The 20,338-nt window shown below is 44.0% G+C and overlaps 1 protein-coding gene and 1 long non-coding RNA gene across 2 annotated transcripts; one reads left to right on the top strand and one right to left on the bottom strand.

Moving 5' to 3' along the window:
• Positions 1-9,779: 9,779 nt before the first annotated feature.
• Positions 9,780-12,049, bottom strand: LOC140728132 (uncharacterized). Its single transcript, XR_012099003.1, has 2 exons — positions 11,917-12,049; positions 9,780-10,305 (listed from the first exon to the last, which is right to left on the bottom strand). It is a non-coding gene; the product is annotated as an uncharacterized lncRNA (long non-coding RNA).
• On the top strand, positions 11,802-18,502 carry LOC140728131 (uncharacterized). Its single transcript, XM_073046349.1, has 2 exons — positions 11,802-11,847; positions 14,914-18,502. The coding sequence occupies exon 2, from the start codon at positions 15,612-15,614 to the stop codon at positions 16,575-16,577; it is 966 nt and encodes a 321-aa protein (XP_072902450.1). The 5' UTR covers positions 11,802-11,847; positions 14,914-15,611; the 3' UTR covers positions 16,578-18,502.
• Positions 18,503-20,338: the final 1,836 nt, after the last annotated feature.

Here is a 20,338-nt window from a genome sequence, read left to right as displayed (position 1 = left end):
AATGGCCCCACTTCTGATTTTATGGCAGAAGAAAGGGTGTGGCTGAAGCAGTTGAAGATAGTTGTGTCCCGAGGAACATTGACAGTGATGTCCTCAGGGTTAGGTTGATTGACTTCAACAACCACAAAGGTCTTCCCTTGTGCAGTCATTGAAGCATGTTCTCCTTAATTACTTTTGACTTCAGATTTATCAGGCCTTCTTGATGCCACATTCTCTCAAGCGCTGCACTGATCTCAAGGTCAGTCATTCCTATCTTGTCTCCTCTCTAGAATTCTGTTTTAGGTCCCTTGTTTGGACCAAACTGTGATGAGGTCTAGAGATGAGTAATCTGGCAAAACTCAAACTGGACATCAGAGAGTAGATTATTGGTGAGAAAGTGCCATTTGATAACACTGTTGATGATGCCTTCCATTATTTTGCCAGGGAGAATGACTGGGGTGAGTTTAACCAGAATGAAATCTTGTCTTTTGTGCAAGAAATAACCCTGAATAATCTTCAAAATTGTTAAGTAAATTATAGGTGTTGTAACCTGAGGTAGAGATGCATCAAGTTCTAGAGCACATATCTTCAATACTTCAGCTGTGATGTTGTCTTGACCCACATCATTTGCCATAACCAGTTCTCTCTGCTGTTTCTTTATATTACATGGACTGAATTGAATTGGCTGAAGATTGTTGTTATTATGGAGATCTCAGAAGGAAGCCAGGTTGCGTCATTTATTTGGCAATTCTCAAATAAATGCTTCAGCCTTTTCTTTGGCTTTGACATGAAGGACCTTACTATTATTGATGACTGGGACATCGTTGGAGACTCCTCCTTCTGTTTAATTGTCCACCACAAGTCATGATTAGACGTGGTAGGTCTGCAGAACTTTGACCCACTTTATACTGCTTTTGTTGTTTACCTTGTATCATCCTGCATCATGCTGGGAACTTGCCATATTTTGGTGTGTCTGGTGCTGCTCCTGTTGCCTTTTTGCACTCATTGAACCAGGGTCTACCATCAGGAAGCAGGTACAGGAGCCTGAAGACATTCAACATTTTAGTCTCATTCCCTCTGTCATCAGAATTCTTAACAGTGTATAAGCCCATGAACACTGCCTCACTATTTTATTCTCTTTCTGTGCTACTTGTTTGTTTACTTATATATTTTATAGCTTACAGTATATTTTATGTATTGCACTATACTGTTGCCATAAAACAAATTTCATTACATACGTCAGTGATAATAAACCTGATTCAGATTTTGAAGATCCCCTAGCCTGACGGTAATGGTAGACTGAGGAATATGCCAAACCATGAGGTTTACAGTTTGTAATGATCTATGTTTCTGCTGCAGATGATGCTTTTTGTTGCCTGAGTTGGAGCTGCCTTTTCTATTCTATACAAGAGACTTCAAATGCTGGAATCTGGAGCAACACACAACACTGACCAAATTCAGTTGGTCAAGCAGCATCTGTGGAAAGAAGTGGACAGTCATGTTTCAGGTTAAGACCTTTCTCGCTTTGTATGAAGTATCTCGACCCAAAACATTGACGATATATTTCCCTCCATAGATACTACCTGACCAGAGTTCCTCTATGTTTTTGTGTGCTGCTCTTCTGAGATCATCCTATCTAAAAGGGTTAAATGCCACATTACACAATAGATGTTCCCAATTTTTCCTTAAACCCCTGGTCCCATCGCACCATCTCTTTCCACTCCCTGTCCTCTTATCTGCCCACCTGCCACACATGTCTCCCTCCAAAACCTCTGCTCAACTTTTCTGTATTCCATGGTCTACTATACTCTTTCATCAGTTACTATTTTCTTCAACCCTTTGTCACTTCCAGCTGCACACCTCCCAGCCTCTCACATAATTCCCACTCTCCCCTTCCGTTAAGTGAGGGGAAGCTCTTGTCCCTCCCTACCCCTGATGCTTTTAATAGTGTCTGTCTCCCTTTCTATGTTTCCAGTCCTGATGAAGGATCATGACCCAAAAAGTTGTCTGTTTGTTTCCCACCATAGATGCTGTCTGACCCACTGAGTTCCTCCGGCACTTTACATCTTCCTCCAGATTTCCAGCAAGGACTTCATCTCCACAACGACTGTACAGAGGCCACCTTTACCAACGCTGCCGTGGATAGCTGTCACAGGCTGAGTGGTTTTATTTTCCTCGTGCTGGTTCGCTTGCTACCTGCCACAGACAAGGTCTGACTGCCTTGGAGATGCTGGAAAACCATTTGTGGAGATGAATATTGAAAACCCCACCCAGAATACATTCTGTAACATTGCTGCTCTGAATGCCACTTCCAAATGCTATTCAAAGTGGAGGAGAACTGATTCGTAGCTAGGGGAGGACAGTACGTGGTCATCAAGAGCAGATTATTCACATTTGACCTAATGTCATGAGATTTCACTCTAGAAACTGCCCAGAATCTCCCTATCACATAATCCTCTATTTTTCTAAGCTCCATATACCAATAGCAATATGTCTAGGGGCAGGTTAGACAACTAATGGGACAAGACTTTCCCATGGATTATGTTGGAGGAGCATTGGGCACCGACCAGTGACTATGACTAGGTCAGACTGGTGCTGAACTAGTCTGTGGAATGTACCTTATATTTAGGGCCCAGACACCAGATGTTCCTGAGGAGAACTTTGCACAAATGATTGGACTTAGAGACATTGCAGCGTTCATATTCAGTGTCCAGCTCAGGGCCAGGTGATATATCCAGTGTTATTCCTCTCAACAGGTGCCGTTGAAAGGCTTGCAAACCTGCTTAAAGGCCAATTAAGAGTCGGATACATGAGGTTGGTTTGGTGTCAGATATACGAGGGGTGATTGATAAGTTCGTGGCCTAGGGTAGAAGGAGTCAATTTTAGAAAACCTAGCACATTTATTTTTCAACATAGTCCCCTCCTACATTTACTACACTTAGTCCAGCAGTCGTGGAGCATACGGATCTTGGACCTCCAGAAGGTGTCCACAGCAGGGTGATTGATAAGTTCGTGGCCTAAGGTAGAAGGAGATGACTTATACAGCTCTCGTTACATGCACATGCAGGTGAACTCTTTGAGAGATTATGCAGAAAGTTTGAAGTTAATAACTCATTAGTTAATAAGTCATCAGGGGTGATTGATAAGTTTGTGGCCTAAGGTAGAAAGAGATGAGTTATTAACTTCAGACTTTCTGCATATTCACTCAAAGAGTTGAACTGCATGTGATGTAACAAGAGCTGTATAACTCATCTCCTTCTACCTTAGGCCACAAACTTATTAATCACCCCTCGTAGGTCAGACAAGACAAGAATATAGGTGAACATAAAGAGGTTTTACCACAGTCTGCGAATGTGCATGGTCATCATTACTTTTGTATTTTCAATCCCAAATTTCAGATTTTCAACTGAATTTATAATTGACTGAATGATCAATCCATTCCCATTGAGGCTTTCTGAGTCTAAAGAGGTATATATGGAATTTGCAGAATTGTTTCTTCCGAAAGGAGGGTGGTTCACTCCAGCAACAATGCCCACACCCCACCCCACAGCTCCTTCCTGTTGAAGCAGAGCAGATGCCCTCTGACCTCCACATTGCCATCCAGAGTCCAAAATACTTTCTGCAATGCACTTCCACTGCTTCCTCTTTAGTGTGCTTTGTTTGCTGCTCATGGTGAAAAAGAGGACTAATTGTAGAGCACATTTAGTTTTTCCATAAGTATAGCTCACAACTTCTGATTACTTTCCACGCTCTTTTATAGCCCCTCTGAGTCAGAAGGCTAGGCCATTCCACTCCAATTGGCAAGTGAAAAGACTAACTAATTGCCTGATTTTCCCTTCAGGGCCACTGTATTTTAACCAGAAGTTAAAAGAATAATTGAGCACTGTACACATTGCGGTCATTGATCTGTAGAGCCTGGAAATAAGGGCCTTGGGCCCAACACTTTCATGCTTGCCAAGTGTCTTCCTGAACTAGTCCCATTTGCTGAGTATCCCTCTTAAACCCTTCCTATTCATGTACTTGCCCAAATGCCTTTTAAATGTTGCAAATGTACCTGCCTCTGCCACCTTTCCATATACCCACCACTCTCTGTGTGGAAAAAATTGCCCTTCATGTTTGCATTAGATCTTACCCCTCTCACCTTAAACCAATACCCCATAGATTCACATGGGAAAATGGCTGTGACAATCTCTTATGTTTTTATAAATCTCTCTAATGTCACCCCTCAGCCTCCTTCAATCCAGGGTAAACAGTCCAGTCTCTCTGTGTAACTCATACCTTCCAGCCCCTGCAATATCCTCGTGAATCTTTTCTGCATCCTATTTAGCTCAATCACATCAGCTTCTGTCTAGGCAGATTACAACTTTCCAATCTCATTTCAGAGTATGATATCTGCAGATAAAATTAATTTTCAGCATTTTTCATTTATATTTTAAAATTTTCAGTACCATGAAACTTTCAGAAGTTGATGTGAGATTTGATTGCAGTGTAATATCAGGTACAGATAAAAGAGAATTCAGACACTGATTCAAGACTTGGGGCACCACAGTAGGGTAGCGTTCAGCACAATGCTACTACAGCTTGGGCATGGGAATTTGGAGTTCATTTCCGGCTCCATGTGTGAGGAGTTTGTACATTCTCCCCATGGGCACTCCACTGGATGTTCAGGTTTCCTCAAACAATCCCAAGATTTACCAGTTAGTATATTGACAGATCATTGTAAATTATCCTGTGATTAGGCTGGGGTTAAAGGGTGGGTTACTGGGCAGTGTAGCTCGTTGGGCTGGAAGGGTCGGGTCTCTGCTGTAGCTCTAAATAAGGAAATAAATTACAAAGAGTTGCTTATCCGAAGAACAGCTGAAGATGAAGCAAAGAAGTGATGTTTTGGGGTAATTCACACTACACATCCAGCTAAAAATGTAAACAGCTTTGCTATAAGAAAAAGCAAAAATCAGTCAGATGAATGAGACAGATTTGGATCTGAAACATAAATGTAAATCAATTTAAAATACTTTTTATCAACATATACAAAATTGCAGCAAATGAATTTTAAGCAAAATCCATGAATTGCATTATTGTATCATTCAGCATTGAGAGGAAAGGGTAATGTTTACCTTTCAGTATAGATTCTGAACCAATAGTAAATTGGAAATTTAAGGATTTTTCTTTCAATACAGTGAAATGACATTTGCCGGATCCCTTCTGATACCATCAAAATTGGCCTTTCTCCAATTTAGAATCTCAACTCAAGGGTCAGATCTATCCTTCTCCATAATTATCTTGTAATCTTATGTTTCTTGCAATAGTCTGTGATCTCTCTACAAATTTGCTTTGCTTTGGGCCCTGTACAGGGGATTGACCAGCTTCACCAGAGTCCTGTTGGCCGTCCTTACCTGTTTCCACCTCTCACGATGGGGACTTGGGCGTCAGATTTGTAAAGGCTCTCTACAAATTTGCTCCTCTAAATCTTGTGGACAGTTGGTGGTCTATAATATAATCCCATTAATGTAGTCAACCCTTTCCTATTCCCCAGTTTCACTCACATAGCCTCAGTAGACGAGCTTGCCTGTCTGTCCTGTTTGAGCACTGCTGTGACATTTTCTCTGACCAGTAATGCCTCCCTTTAACTCTGCCTGCTCTATCACATCTAAAACAACAGAACTCAAGAACACTGACCTGCCAGTCCTGCCCCTCCTGCAACCAAGTCTAACTAATGGCTACAACGTTGTACTATCACAAGCTGATCCATGCCCTAAGTTCACCCACCTTTCCTATGATACTCCTTGTATTAAAATATACAGAACTCAGAACATTAGTCCCTCCATGCTCAATCTTCCAGTTCCTGTCTTTGTATGTTGGCTTAACAACATCTTTCCTCACAATGACTCTGCTATCTGCTCTGGTTCACATCCCCCTGCAACTCTAGTTTAAACCACCACACCACCACCAACCCTAACTCCACTGTGCAGCACTAGCAAACATACCTGCAAGGATATTCGTCCTCCATTTCAGATGTATACAGTCCCTTCTGTACAGGTCTCACATTCCCTGCAAGAGAGTCCAATGGTCCAAAGCTCTGAAGCCCTTCCTCCTGCTTTATTTCCTTAGCCACGTGTTGAACTCTATGATCTTCCTATTTCTAGCTTCACTAGCATGTGGCATGGGTAACAGTCCTGAGATCACAGCCCTGGTGGTCCTGTCCTTTAACTTAGTACCTAATACCCTGAAATCACTTTGCAGAAACTCATTGCCCTTTCTACCCATGTCAATGGCACTGATGTGGATCACAACCTCTACTGCTCACCATCCCACTTACGAATGCTGAGAAATCACTCCAAGATGTCCCTGGCCCTGGCAACTGGGAGGCAACATCCCATCAGGGAATCTCATTCCTGTCCACAGAATCTCCTGTCTGTTCCCCTATCACTACAGCTCGCCTCTTCTGCCCTTCCTTCCTGAGCCACAAAGCCATATTCAATGCCAGAGACCTGACCACTGTAGCTTTCCTTTGCTAGGTAATCCATTCCCCCCCCCCCGCCTCCCCAAAAGTACCCAAAGCAGTATACCTTCTGTTAAGGGGGCAGCCAGAATTGTACTCTGGACTGGCTGCCTATCCCCTTACCCCTTCCCGATCGTCACCCAGTTACTCGTGCCCTGCATCTCGTTTGTAACTACCTCCCCATACATCCTGTTGATTAACATCTCAGCCTCCTGAATGATCTGGAGTTCATCCAGTTCCAGCTCCAATTCCTTAACGCGGTCTGAAAGAAGCTGCAGCTGGATGCACTTCTTGCGGGTCTAGTCATCAGAGACACTGGAGGTCTCTCTGACTTCCCATATCCCACAAGAGAGCCATTCCACTATCCTGCCTATGTAATCCAGGTTAATGAAACCCTAAAGATGTGATGTTAGAAAGCTCCACCTGTACAGGGATAAAAATGAGGTTTAGAAACATAGAAAACCTACAGCACAATACAGGCCCTTTGGCCCACAATGCTGTGCTGAAAATGTACTTACGTTAGAAATTACCTCAGGTTACCCATAACTCTCTATTTTTCTCAGCTCCATCCAGGAGACTCTTAAAAGACCCTATTGTATCCACCTCCACCACCGTCACTGGCAGCCCATTCCACACACTCACCACTCTGTGTAAAAAAGTTACCCCTGACATCTCCTCTGTACCTACTTCTAAGCAGCTTAAAACTATGCCCACACAACACACACAAAATGCTGGTGGAACACAGCAGACCAGACAGCATCTATAGGGAGAAGCGCTGTCGACGTTTCGGGCTGAGACCCTTTGTCAGGACTAACTGAAGGAAAGATACTAAGAGATTTGAAAGTAGGAGGGGGAGGGGGAAATGCGAAATGATAGGAGAAGACTGGAGGGGGTGGGATGAAGCTAAGAGCTGGAAAAGTGATTGGTGAAAGTGATACAGAGCTGGAGAAGGGAAAGGATCATGGGACGGGAGGCCTCAGGAGAAAGAAAGGGGGAGGGGAGCTCTGGAGGGAGATGGAGAACAGGCAGAGTGATGGGCACAGAGAGAGGAAAAAAAACAAAGAACTAAATATGTCAGGGATGGGGTAAGAAGGGGAGGAGGGGCATCAACAAAAGTTAGAGAAGTCAATGTTCATGCCATCAGGTTGGAGGCTACCCAGCCGGTATATAAGATGTTGTTCCTCCAACCTGAGTGTGGCTTCATCTTGACAGTAGAGGAGGCCATGGATAGACATATCAGAATGGGAACTATGCCCCTTGTGTTAGCCATTTCAACCCTGGGAAAAAGCCTCTGACTATCCACACAATCAATGCCTCTCATCATCTTATATACCTCTATCAAGTCACTCCTCATCCTCCGTGGCTCAATAAGCCTTGCATGGGGTACCTTATCAAATGCCTTGCTGAAATCCATATACGTTACATCTTTGCCCTATCTTCATCAATGTGTTCAGTCACATTCTCAAAAATTCAATTAGGCTCATAAGGCACAACCTGCCTTTGACAAAGCCATGCTGACTTTTCCTAAACATATTATGCCTCTCCAAATGTTCATAAATCCTACCCCTCAGGATCTTCTCCATCAACTTATCAATCACTGAAGTAAGACTCACTGGTCTATATTTTCCTGGGCTATCTCTACTCCCTTTCTTGAATAAGGGAACAACATCCAACTCTCCAATCCTCTGGAACCTCTCCCATCCCTATTGATGATGCAAAGATCATTGCCAGAGGCTCCGCAATCTCCTCCCTCACTTCCCACAGTAGCCTGGGGTATATCTTGTCTGGTCCCAGTGACTTATCCAACTTGATGCTTTATGGCGGTCGGAGCGGAGGTGCTTGACACTTCAGGGTGAGGCAACACTTCACTTGTGAGTCTGTTGGGGTCATCTATTGCATCCGGTGCGGCATCCTCTACATTCCCATTCGGATATGTCCATACATGGCCTTCTCTACTGCCATGATGAGGCCAAACTCAGGTTGGAGGAGCAACACCTCATTTACTGTCTGGGTAGTCTCCAACTCCTTGGTATGAACAATGAATTCTCCAACTTCTGGTAATTCCCTCTCCCTCCTTTCCCCCAAACTAGTTTCCTTCTGCCTCCTCTCCAGCTGCCTATCACCTCCCTCATGGTTCCGCCTCCTACTACCCATAGTGCTTCCCCCTTACATTCCTTCTTCACCTTTCCTGCCTATACCCTCCCTGCTTCCCCTCCCCCACCCCTTGATCTTTCCCCTTACTGGTTTTTCACCCTCCCCCCACCTTCTTTATAGGGCCTCTGCCCCCTCCCTCTTTGGTCCGGACGAAACGTCTCGGCCCGAAACGTTGACTGTTCGTTTCCACGGATGCTGCCCGATCTGCTGAGTTCCTCCAGCGTGTTGTGTGTGCTGCTTTGACCCCAGCATCTGCAGAGTACTTTGTGTTTACAGGTGCTTTGTGTTTGTTTAATGTAGATGTGAAATGCAAAAACGTTTAGTTGAATCTGCTTAAAAAAACAGAAAGCAAGCAAAAGTTAAAGAAGGAAAAGGCACAGTAAGAACAGGCAAGGGATAACAGTACCTACTTCAGTGTTTGAAAAGGTATGATTAGCACTAGACCCAGTACCCCTGGCTTCCCCAGGCAAGGTTTCAAAAAAGCCCACACCAAGTGTGACCTCTTGAAGACGAGATGAGGCCGGCGTTAGCTGGTGCACTGCCAGTCGGTGGTTTCTAACAGCACAATGGGAGGGGAGCAGGGCAGCAGAGATTAGCAAAAGGTTGATTAAAATGTACCTTCAACAGATCTAGTAGGAGATATAAAAATTGTTTTTCTCTCACTATAGATTGGCACACAAAAAGTGTCGGAGAGGAGACAATGCCATTAATGATTGATGTAACACTTGTCGTAAATGTTTTCAAAAGTGTACAGATTAATTCAAGAAGCGGAGATGCCTATTTTAATAAATATTAGTGTAAATAAAATACAACTTAAGTTAAAGGAAAAACCTATGCTGTGATTTGTGAGAGATGAGAGAGTTAAGTAAAATTGCAAGTGTTTCACAATATTGCCAAAGACAATTACAAGAAAGGATTAAAGCTGTTAAGGAGAATGGGACAATAGTTGAGTGTAACTTCCCGAGTTGCTCCACTATAGCCTCTGGGCAATATTGTATGTTGCTTTAAGTGTATTGTGATAGCTGTCCAATACGTTTTTCAGAATCAGAATCAGGTTTGTTATCACTGGCATGTGGCGTGAAATCTGTTAACTTAGTAGTAGCAGTTCAATGCAATACATAATATAAAAGAAAAAATAAAACAATAATAATAAACAAGTAAATTTTATTCAGTATACTTTATACAGTATACATATATTGAATAGATTAAAAATCATGCAAAAAACAGAAATACTATACATTAAAAAAGTGAGGTAGAGTCCAAGGGTTCAACGTCCATTTAGGAATCGGATGGCAGAGGGGAAGAAGCTGTTTCTGAATTGCTGAGTGTGTGCCTTCAGGCTTCTGTATCTCCTACCTGATGGTAACAGGGCATGCCCTGGGTACTGGAGGTCCTCATTAATGGATGCTGCCTTTCTGAGACACCGCTCCTTGAAGATGTCCTGGGTACTTTGAAGGCTAGTACCTAAGATGGAGCTGACTAGATTTACAACCTTCTGCAGATTTTTTCAGTCCTTTGCAGTACCACCCCCCCATACCAGACAGAGTGATGCAGCCTGTCAGAATGCTCTCCATGGTACATCTATAGAAGTTTTCCAAAGGTTCAAAGATCCAATTTAATGTCAGAGAAATGTATACAATATACATCCTGAAATGCTTTTTCATTGCAAACATCTACAAAAACAGAGAAATGCAACAAAGAATGAACGACAGTTAAATGTGAAAATCCCAAAATCTCTTCCCAATCACCCCTCCCGCACTTAAGCTGCTGCAAGCAATGACCCCCCCGCCCCCCCACCAGCAAAAAAAGCGCACCGGTACTGTCACCAAGCCCAAGCGTGTGCTAATCAATAGCCAAGACACTGACCAAAGTTACCCCAAAGGCTTTGCATTTCATTGGACATTCAACAAACCACAGGTCCTCTCTCTCCCTAGCAAGGGAAAGGGTGGTGACCCCCATTTTCACAGTGAGCGGGAGACATAACAACAACCCACTGGTTTATGATGTTAAAAGTCCGTTTCGTAGCTTTTTCTCAAACTCTGTGTCCGAAGATCGCGAAGACCTCGGGTCTTCGGGCCTACAGCAGAAGATTTTCCGGCCTCCCCGACGACACACAAGTCTCCTGCCGGGACACCGACCCTCAATCCACCCGTCTCCAGAGCCCCGAGATCTTAGGCTTCCAAACATGAGCGAGACTCTCAGGCCAAATCCTTGGCATGTTGAATACTGGGTCCCATTCCCGCAAAGAACCGAAGCATGCGTGTAACTCCAGATCCTAATTACTTTAAAGGGGCCAATAAAGTGGAGGGGGGCTGGTTTCCGCAGTTCTAGTTTGAATGGAAAATCTTTAGTTGAAAGCCAGTCTTGCCGACCAATATAGAAAGAGGGACACAAAGTACACTGCAGATGCTGTGGTCAAATCAAGATGTACAAAAAAGCTGGATGAACTCAGCGAAGGGCCTCGACCTGAAACATTGACTGCTTCTTTCAATGAATGCTGCCCGACCTGCTGAGTTCGTCCTGCTTTTTTATAGAAAGAGGGACCCAGCCGCCTCTTTCTTTTGGTCTTGGCCTGTTGGCAGGAAGAACTTTCTTCCAGAGTCTCTTTGACCTTGAGCCATCTTTGAATGCACCTCTGTACAAATTATTCAGCTGAGGAGACACCAATCTCTACCTAGCACAGCTTTGTGGGCTGAAGGTTTTCTATGTTTGTAATGTTCAATAGGTTCAATGTTGGTGACTGGTGAAGTGCTTCGGCCTGAAATCATGACTGTTTATTCCTCTGCGTAGATGTTACCTGGTTTGCTGAGTTCCTCTGGCTGGTTGTTTTTGTTACTCTATATTTCCAGTATCTGCAGAATCTCTTTTGTTTTTTGTTTTATTTCTGCATTTGTTAGCGTGTTGGTCTTTGACTTTTGACACATGTAATGCCTTCTGATATTGAGCATATTGTTTGTGGGAGCTCGCTGTGTTGAAATAACTGCTAAGTTCTCTACATAAAATCATTGCCTAATTTTGAATACATGGCGGTAGGGAACCGGTACTTGTAGACACTATCAATGGCACCTTTCTTACCCAGAAATCTCCGCGCTCCAAAAGCCGCTATCGGAGGCTTACCTATCAAATGCGCAGGCGTTTTACGAAAATAAAGCCCCTAGTTTCCGAAAATCGCGCATGCGCTGAGTGGACAACAGGCTCTGGAGGTTCGGTAGCAGGTAGGAACGGGTCTCGGGGCGAGGGTTTCTTGAGGACTCGTGTCCGCACACCGACTGAAGGACACTTACTGCAAGCTCCGTACACACCATGGCCCTGTATCCCGGGTTTTCTGGGTTTACCCTTTCTCTCAGCCTCACGATTCGGACTCGGCCCCGGGGAGCTGTATGCTGATAAGCGAAGGTCCTGTCGCCATTATTGCGGCGCACGCGTAGTGCTGGGTCTGGGATGGATAGACGTTTATCTCGTCGCGGGGTATTCTGGGTACACGGTCAGCCATGGGTGGCACTTCTCATGTTCTCCGCTAATCGGTAGGACGTGTTTGGAAGCGCAGGCGGAGGGAGTATGAGCGGATGGATTTCTCAGACACTGATAAACTCTAGCTACCTGAATCCAAGGATTAGGAACTCAAAGTTCAAACTAAAAACAAATTATTGTCAGAATGCATATATGTCACCATATAGTGCCTGAGATTCGTCTTCTGAGCAATTACACATTGAATAAAAAGAAGCAACAAAATAAGCAGGCATAATAATAATAATAATAATAATAATAATAATAACTAAATAATACATTTCGAGAACAAGAGATGAAGAGTCCTTGAAAGTGAGGCCATAGATTGTGGCAACTGTTCCTTGTCGGGCTTAGTGAAGTTGAGGAAGTTATCTCCTCTAGTTCAGAAGTTTGATGATTGAGGGGTAATGACTGTTCCTGAACTTGGTGGTGTGTGTCCTGAGGCTCCTGTACCTCTTTCCTGATGGCAGCAGTGAGAAAAGAGCATGGCCTAGATGGTGGGCATCTCTGATATTGGATGCTGTTTTCCTGTATTGCCTCTCCATGTAGATGTGCTCAGTGGTGGGGAGAACAGAACCCACTACAGATTGGCTATATCACTACTCTTTGTAGGCTTTTCCATTCAAGGACATTGGGTTTCCATACCAGGCTGTAATGCAGCCAGTTAATATACTCTCCACCACACATCAGTAGAAGTTTGTCAGAGGTTTAGATGACATGCAGAGTCTTCACAAACTTCTAAGTAGAGGCATGCTGTACTTTATTCATAATTGCACTTATGTGCTGGACTCAGGACAGACCCTCTGAAATTATAATACTGAGGAATTTAAATTTGCTGACCCTCTCCATCTCTGATCCTCTGATGAGGACTGGCTCATAGACCTCCAGTTTCCTCCTCCTGAAGTCAATAATCACCTTCTTGCTCTTACTGACATTGAGTGAGAGGTTGTTGTTATAGCACCACTCAGCCATATTTTCAACCTTCCTTATATATGCTAATTCATCACCATCCTTGATTCGGCCTGAACTGTGGTGTTGTCAGCAAACGTAAGTATGGCATTGGAGCTGTGCTTAGCCTCATAGGCATAAGTATAAAGTGAGTAGAGCATGCGGCTAGGTACACAGCCTCGTGGTGTACCTGTACTGGTGGAGATCGTGGAGGAAATCAAGGATCCAGTTGCACATTGAGGTATTGAGTCCCAGGTCTTGAAGCTTATTGATTAGTTTTGAAGGATTGATAGTATTGATTGCTGAGCTGTAGTCAGTGAAGAGCATCCTGATGTTTGCACCTTCATTGTCCAGATGTTCCAGGGATGAGTGAAGAGCCAACGAAATAGCATCTGCTGTTGACCTTTTGTGATGGCAGGCAAACTTTAGTGGATTCAAGTTGCTCCTGAAGCAGGAGTTAATAAGTTTCATCACTAACCTCTCAAAGCACTTCATCACCGTGGATGTAGGTGCTACTGGATGATAGTCATTTAGGCAGGTTACCGTGCTCTTCTTAGGCATGATTGAAGCCTGCTTGAAGCAGGTGGGTACTTCAGACTGCCAAAGCCAGAGGTTAAAGATATTAGGGAACACTCCAGCCAGTTGATCGGCACAGTTCTTCAATATTCAGCCAGGTACCCAGTCTGTTTTCCGTGGGTTCACCTTTCTGAGGAATGCTGTCATGTCAGCCTCAGAAACTGAAAGCATAGGGTCATTGGGGGCTGTGGGAGTTTGTGAAGGTGCCTCCATGTTTTGATGGTCAACGTGAGCATAAAAGGCATTGAGCTTGTTTTACCTTGTTGTCTCCTATGTCACTTGATTTTACTTTGTAGGTGGTGATAGCATTCAAACCTCACTGCTGAACATCCATCAGTGATCCAAGTTTGGTCCAGAATTGTCACTTCACATGTGATGAGTCTTTGAATGTGGCCCAGCCTACTGACTTAAAGCAATCCCATATCCGCTTGGAACAAACATTTCGGATGAAAAGCTTCCAAGTCACCCTTCGGACAAATGGATTAGCAAACATTGAGATCAGTTCTGACGTTAGAGTCAGCTGTTATCCAAATCTTGGTAGATAACATGAGTTGACACTGAGACTAAAAGAGGGAACTAAGTCTACCTTCTAGTCAATTAAAATGTCAATTAATGCTACAAAGGAATGAAAAATACAAAATCCTTGCATTAGCTTTAGTTTAGAAAATCACCTTTGTTCTACCTTCTCTTTTTTTGGACCTTTCCACCCATGAGAACATGTTTTGTCCCATTCTGTCTGGGTACATAATGACATTAAACAACTTTGTCCTGGGTATCAAGTGAGCTGTAGTTTTCACATCTCAAAAGTGCCTCACTTTAATAATCTTGATTGAGAAAGAATAATGCCCTTGTCTTCATTGCCATCAATAGGTTCACCACCATCAATCACCTGTGGGGTTGGGTGGGGTGGTCAGAGTAATTAGAAAATGTCCAGGTGCAGCCATGTAATACTATGTGTCTTTGTAACACAATGGGACATGACCAGAACTTGAAATAATATTAATGGAGAGAGACAAACTGAGCCAAGTCACAGACTGAAGATGGGTAGAAATGGCCTGTTCTGATACAGATTGGAAGACCATCAGTGTATTTGATGGTCCCTCTGAATGCCTGATAAGTTAAAAGATGAGTTGTTCCTCCAACTAGGGTTGAACCTAACTGTGATGTTAGAGCTCACCAGAGAGACTAAAGTAATCTTTTATGAAATGTTGTCCTTCACCCATTGATGTGTTTTGTATATCTTTTTATAGGTTAAAATCGGCAAAGAGTTTCTGTACAGGAATCTCAAAGACAACACATCAGTTCTGCTGTGTCTGTCCAGAAGTGACCAGATATTTCCTTTGTAACACCAACATATCTATTGATAGTTGGAAATGAAGATTAGAAACTTGTTTTGCCTCTGAAATGACAAAAGCTTCTGTTTTAACTGAGTGAAATGCACTGGAAATGGGATACTGAGAACACACCAGCATTTATTCACTAGAGATCAGTTCTTCAACTGAATTGATTGTGCGAGGGATTCACTAGGTCTAACATCTGTCTTGATGAATCGCCAGAGAATTGACAGCAGGGATTTATCGTTCGCCTACTCTCAGTGTGGGAAGTGATTCACTCACTTAGCCGACCCGCAGAAACACCAGTGAGTTCACACTGGATAGAGGTCATTGACCTGCTCTGTGTATGTGAGGGGGTTTACTCAGCCATCCGGTCAGAAGATACATCAGCAGGTTCACAACAGAGTGAGACGGACGGTTCACCTGTTCTGACTGTGGGAAGTGATTCAGTGTGTTACCCATGCTGAAGATACGTCAAACAACTGGTGAGAGGCCAATTCACTGTTTGGTGTGTGGGAAGAAATTCACACACTCAGCCTACCCACAGACACACCAGGGAGAGAGACCGCTCGATTGTTCTGTGTGGTTGTGAGGGATCCATTAGTTTATCCCTCATGATGACGCATCAGAGAGTTCTCTCTGAGAAGAGGCCATTCACCTGCTCAGACTGTGGGAAGGCATTTACTCACCCATCTCTCCTGCAGAGACACAGACGAGTTCACAGTGGGGAGAGACCGTTTATCTGCTCCGTGTGTGGGAAGAGATTCATTCGGTCATCTAATCTGCTCACACATGAGCGAGTTCACACTGGAGAAAGGCCATTCACCTGCTCAGACTGCGGGAAGGGATTTACTCAGTCATCCCACCTAAAAACACACCAGTCAGTTCACACCGGGGAAAGGCCATTCACCTGCTCAGACTGTGGGAAGGGATTCACTCGGTCATCTGACCTACTGGCACACCAATCAGTTCACACCGGGGAGATGCCGTTCACCTGCTCAGATTGTGGGAAGGGATTCACTCAGTCATCCAGCCTGCAGACACACCAGCGAATTCACACGGGAGAGAGGCCGTTCACCTGTTCCGTGTGTGGGAAGGGATTCACTCACTCATTCCGTCTTGTAACGCACCAGCGAGTCCACACTGGGGAGAGACCGTTCACCTGCTCAGACTGCGGGAAGGGATTTACTGAGTCATCCAACCTGATGAGACACCAGCGTGTTCACTCTAGGGAGAAGCTGTTCACCTGCTCAGACTGTGGGAAGGCATTTACCCATTCATCTCACCTGAAGACACACCAGCGAGTTCACAGTGGGGAGAGATTGTTCACCTGCTCTGTCTGTGGGAAGGCATTCATTCGATCTTCCGATCTGTTGATCCACCAACGAGTTCACACTGGGGAAAGGCCATTCACCTGTTCCGTGTGTGGGAAGGGATTCACTCAGTCATCCAGCCTGCAGACACACCAGCGAATTCACACGGGAGAGAGGCCGTTCACCTGTTCCGTGTGTGGGAAGGGTTTCACTCACTCATCCCACCTTGTGAAGCACCGGCAAGTTCACACTGGGAAAAATGTTTAATAAAGTTGCATGCTGGATGTTTAATCAGCACAGTTGGTGAATCCAATGACAAGTTCCAAAGTGAGTTGGTGTCAAACTCTGCAATTATTGCTGCTGCTCAGCAGAACCAGTTCTGCACCCTGGTCACTAGGCACGGGAGAGGCTCCTTCTGCTGATGTTCACCTTTAATGGGACTGGTGTTTGATATTCTGGATCTGAGACACTTCTACATTAAACTCTCTCTCAGGTACCTAGTGTACAGTAGAGAGTCAACTCAGCCCAGCTTTTCTCTGCCCATGTTTCTGATCCACAACAGACTTTTTAAATCCATCCCTGCTGTTGACCTGTCGTTCTGCCTGTGGTGATGGGTTCCAAATGGTTACCACTCTGTGCATGATGAGGTTTCCCTTGAATTTCATGCATGACTTTTTGCAGACTGAAGAAGGAAATGGGGTAGCTGCAGTTATGTCTGACATGTTCTTCATTCCCCAAATCTCTGCGTTGAGGAAGAATGACATTGGTAGTTAGCCTCTGTATTTCCTGCCCTTCAACATCAAGGGTCATTTTCAATGCTTCTGATGGGCTGCGTCTCACACAGCTGGGTTGGTACAATACACCACAGTCGTCTGAAGTCTGAAGGCAAAACGGAGAACCGTTCGTTGGATATTCAATGGGCAAGTGTTGGAAATCAGAGTTGAGTCAGCACGGAGTAGAGTTTGGGGCTCTGGACAGTGGTAGGGGTAAGAGCATATGATGAGGAGAAGGAAAATAGATTGGGGAGGGCACGGCAATACAGAGTAGTGACATTGGAAGCTGCATTACAGAAAATCATTTCTGTCAGATTTGTGAATTGTAGGGCACCTCGGTAGCATAGCGGCTAGCTCGATGTTACTACAGTGTGGGGCGTTGGAGTTTGGAGTTCAATTTTGCCACCCTCTGTAAGAAAGTTTGTATGTTCTTCCCGTATGTGCATGGGTTTCCTCCAGGTGCTTTGGATTCTCCCACAGTCCAAAGACATACTGGTTAGTAGGTTAATTAGTTATTGCAAATTGTCCCATGAGTAGGCTAGGGTTAAATCAGTGGGTTGCTGGTTGGCACGGTTTGGTGGGCCAGAAGAGCCTGTTCTGCACTGTATCTCTAAATAAAAATAAAATAAATAAAAATAACTAGGTTGACTTTGACTATTGATACACACAATGCTTGTTGACATTGAATGTATTGATTCAGTGAGCTTGCTGTGAGAAGGCAGCACACTGGAATGTAGCATCCTCTATGGGGTCAATTAAAGGTGTGTTTCTCTTTTTTAAACATCTTTTTTAAGCTCACAAGAGGCTACTGGACATTAAAAACTTCATGTACTGCAGGCCTACCCCATCAGCTAGTTGCTTGTTAGCAGACGATTGAGTACTGCTTGTTACAGGAAGGCATTGGAGTTGGTGTGCAAAGGTAGTGTGCAGTCTTAACAGTGAGTGATTGTCTTGGTCATTTTTCTTGTGATTGCAAGGCCCTGTTGGACATTGGTAACATGGAATACTGTAAGTCTGATTCATTGGTTTATTAGCGTGACCGATGACAGAGGAGCTGTGTGGTCTCTGCTGTAGCACAGGCTAAGCCTCATACCTTGGTGTGGCCTGTCGCAACCGCCCAGGAGAGGTAACACCAGAGGCGGTATCCATGCTGGACTAGAGAGTGGCCCTCTCGTCAGTGCTGCTCTCCAGTTTTCATTTGGTGAAAGACAAGCTGGTCATCTGCGATCTGCTGACAACATCCATTGACTCTGGGACTTGGCTATATTATCTTCTTTCTTGTGTGATTATGTTTACTGCTGTCTTATATGTGCTTTGTGCTGTGTATGACTGTTGGTACTGTGTTTTGCACCTTCATTTCAGAGTAACGCTGTTTCTTTTGCCTATATTCATGAGTGTTCATGCATGGTTGAATGACAATTAAACTTGAACCTGTATTAAATTGGATACTGAATTCTCATAAGAATATTTACTAGATTGGTGCCATTTAGCAGAGGGGAACCAGTGTTCGTAAACACTTTCAATTGCACTGTTCTTACCGAGAAATCACAACGGTTCAGAATTCACCTTCAGTGATTTGCGCATTGAATGTGCAGGCGCTGAGAGTACAAGATTGAGCCGAAAGGCATGCATGCACCGTGGACAAAAGGCTCCAGGCAACTGGCAGCAGGTTTCCAGGTGGGGGTTTCATCAGTGCTGGCGTTTGCACCCGACTAAGGGACAATTACTGTGAGCTGTGAACACTCTTGGCCCTGCACCCCGGATAGTCCCAATACCACTGACACTCTATTTGCACAGGGCCCTGGGGAATTTTCTGCTGATAAGCGACGATTCTGGGCTCATGAGTATTGCTGGGACTGTGACGACTAGATTACTTTGTGGTTGGTGGGGCATTGTGGGTATAGAGGCAGTCCATGGCGCATGTTTGGAATTGCAGTTGGAGGGAATGGGTGCGGTGGACCTCCCAGAACAGCTGAGATTTTGCTATCTAAATCAAAGGATTTGGGACTTGGACCAAAAATATGGTTCTGTGTTTATCTCACAAGAAAAGCTTATAACGTATCTTTCAGGCAATTAGATAGCAATTTTCTACAAATTGAAGTGGAAAGTTGAGACAAGTCCAATGTCCTGAACAAGCTGATGTCCATACCTTGGTAGCTAATGGGAATAGTTGGGACTGAGGCTTACAAGAAAGATCTGGATCCAGCTTCCAGTGAATTAAAAAGTCAGTTAGAGCTGCACAAGAGCAACAAACTCTGTGCATCTTTTTTTTGGTTCTTTAGCAAATCAACTGTTGAATGTCATCGGGTTCTGGATCCTACTGGCAAGTAAGACCTTTGATTCTTCTATTCTGCCTGGGTGCATAATGATAACAAACACCTCTGTTTTGGGTAATGAGTGATCTGCAGCATTCACACCACAGAAGTTCCACACATTAGCAATATCCAATGAGAAAGTCTAATCACCTACCCTTGACATTCATTGGTCTTGCTGTTGCTGAGTTCACCACCATCAATCACCTCAGGGTTACAGTGATCGGAGAGTCTCCGGGAGCAGCCATGTAAATATTTTGTGCTCTTAGTAGGGCCGTGAGACATGCTCAGAATTGTTAAGCCATACCAATAGATAGACCCACAGATCGATGATGGGCTGGATGAACCCATTATGATACAGACAGATAGACAAGCAATTTGATTTTGAGCCCAGATACCTAAACTGTGACCAGATGGAAGATGAGGTATGTTTTCTGAACTTGCATGGAGCCTCATTGTAGCAGTGGCTCTCCTTGGAGACTAGAATTCATCTGAATTACTGTCCTTCACCCATTGAACTCTTTTACAAATACTTTACAGGTTAGAAAAGGCAAATGAATTGTTTATGGCAATCTCAAATACAACAACTCTTCAGTTCTGCTATAGATAGATAGATAGATACTTTATTCATCCCCATGGGGAAATTCAACTTTTTTTCCAATGTCCCATACACTTGTTGTAGCAAAACTAATTACATACAATACTTAACTCAGTAAAAAAATATGATATGCATCTAAATCACTATCTCAAAAAGCATTAATAATAGCTTTTAAAAAGTTCTTAAGTCCTGGCGGTAGAATTGTAAAGCCTAATGGCATTGGGGAGTATTGACCTCTTCATCCTGTCTGAGGAGCATTGCATCGATAGTAACCTGTCGCTGAAACTGCTTCTCTGTCTCTGGATGGTGCTATGTAGAGGATGTTCAGAGTTATCCATAATTGAC

Source organism: Hemitrygon akajei, chromosome 5 (assembly GCF_048418815.1).
Source record: "Hemitrygon akajei chromosome 5, sHemAka1.3, whole genome shotgun sequence".
NCBI classification, from domain to species: Eukaryota; Metazoa; Chordata; class Chondrichthyes; order Myliobatiformes; family Dasyatidae; genus Hemitrygon; species Hemitrygon akajei.
Note: the sequence above shows the minus strand (reverse complement) of the source record. Positions and strands in the feature narration are given on the sequence as shown.

Coding starts and splice junctions, on each gene's coding strand:
- LOC140728131 (XM_073046349.1), top strand. CDS start 15,612: ATGATGACGCATCAGAGAGTTCTCTCTGAGAAGAGGCCATTCACCTGC.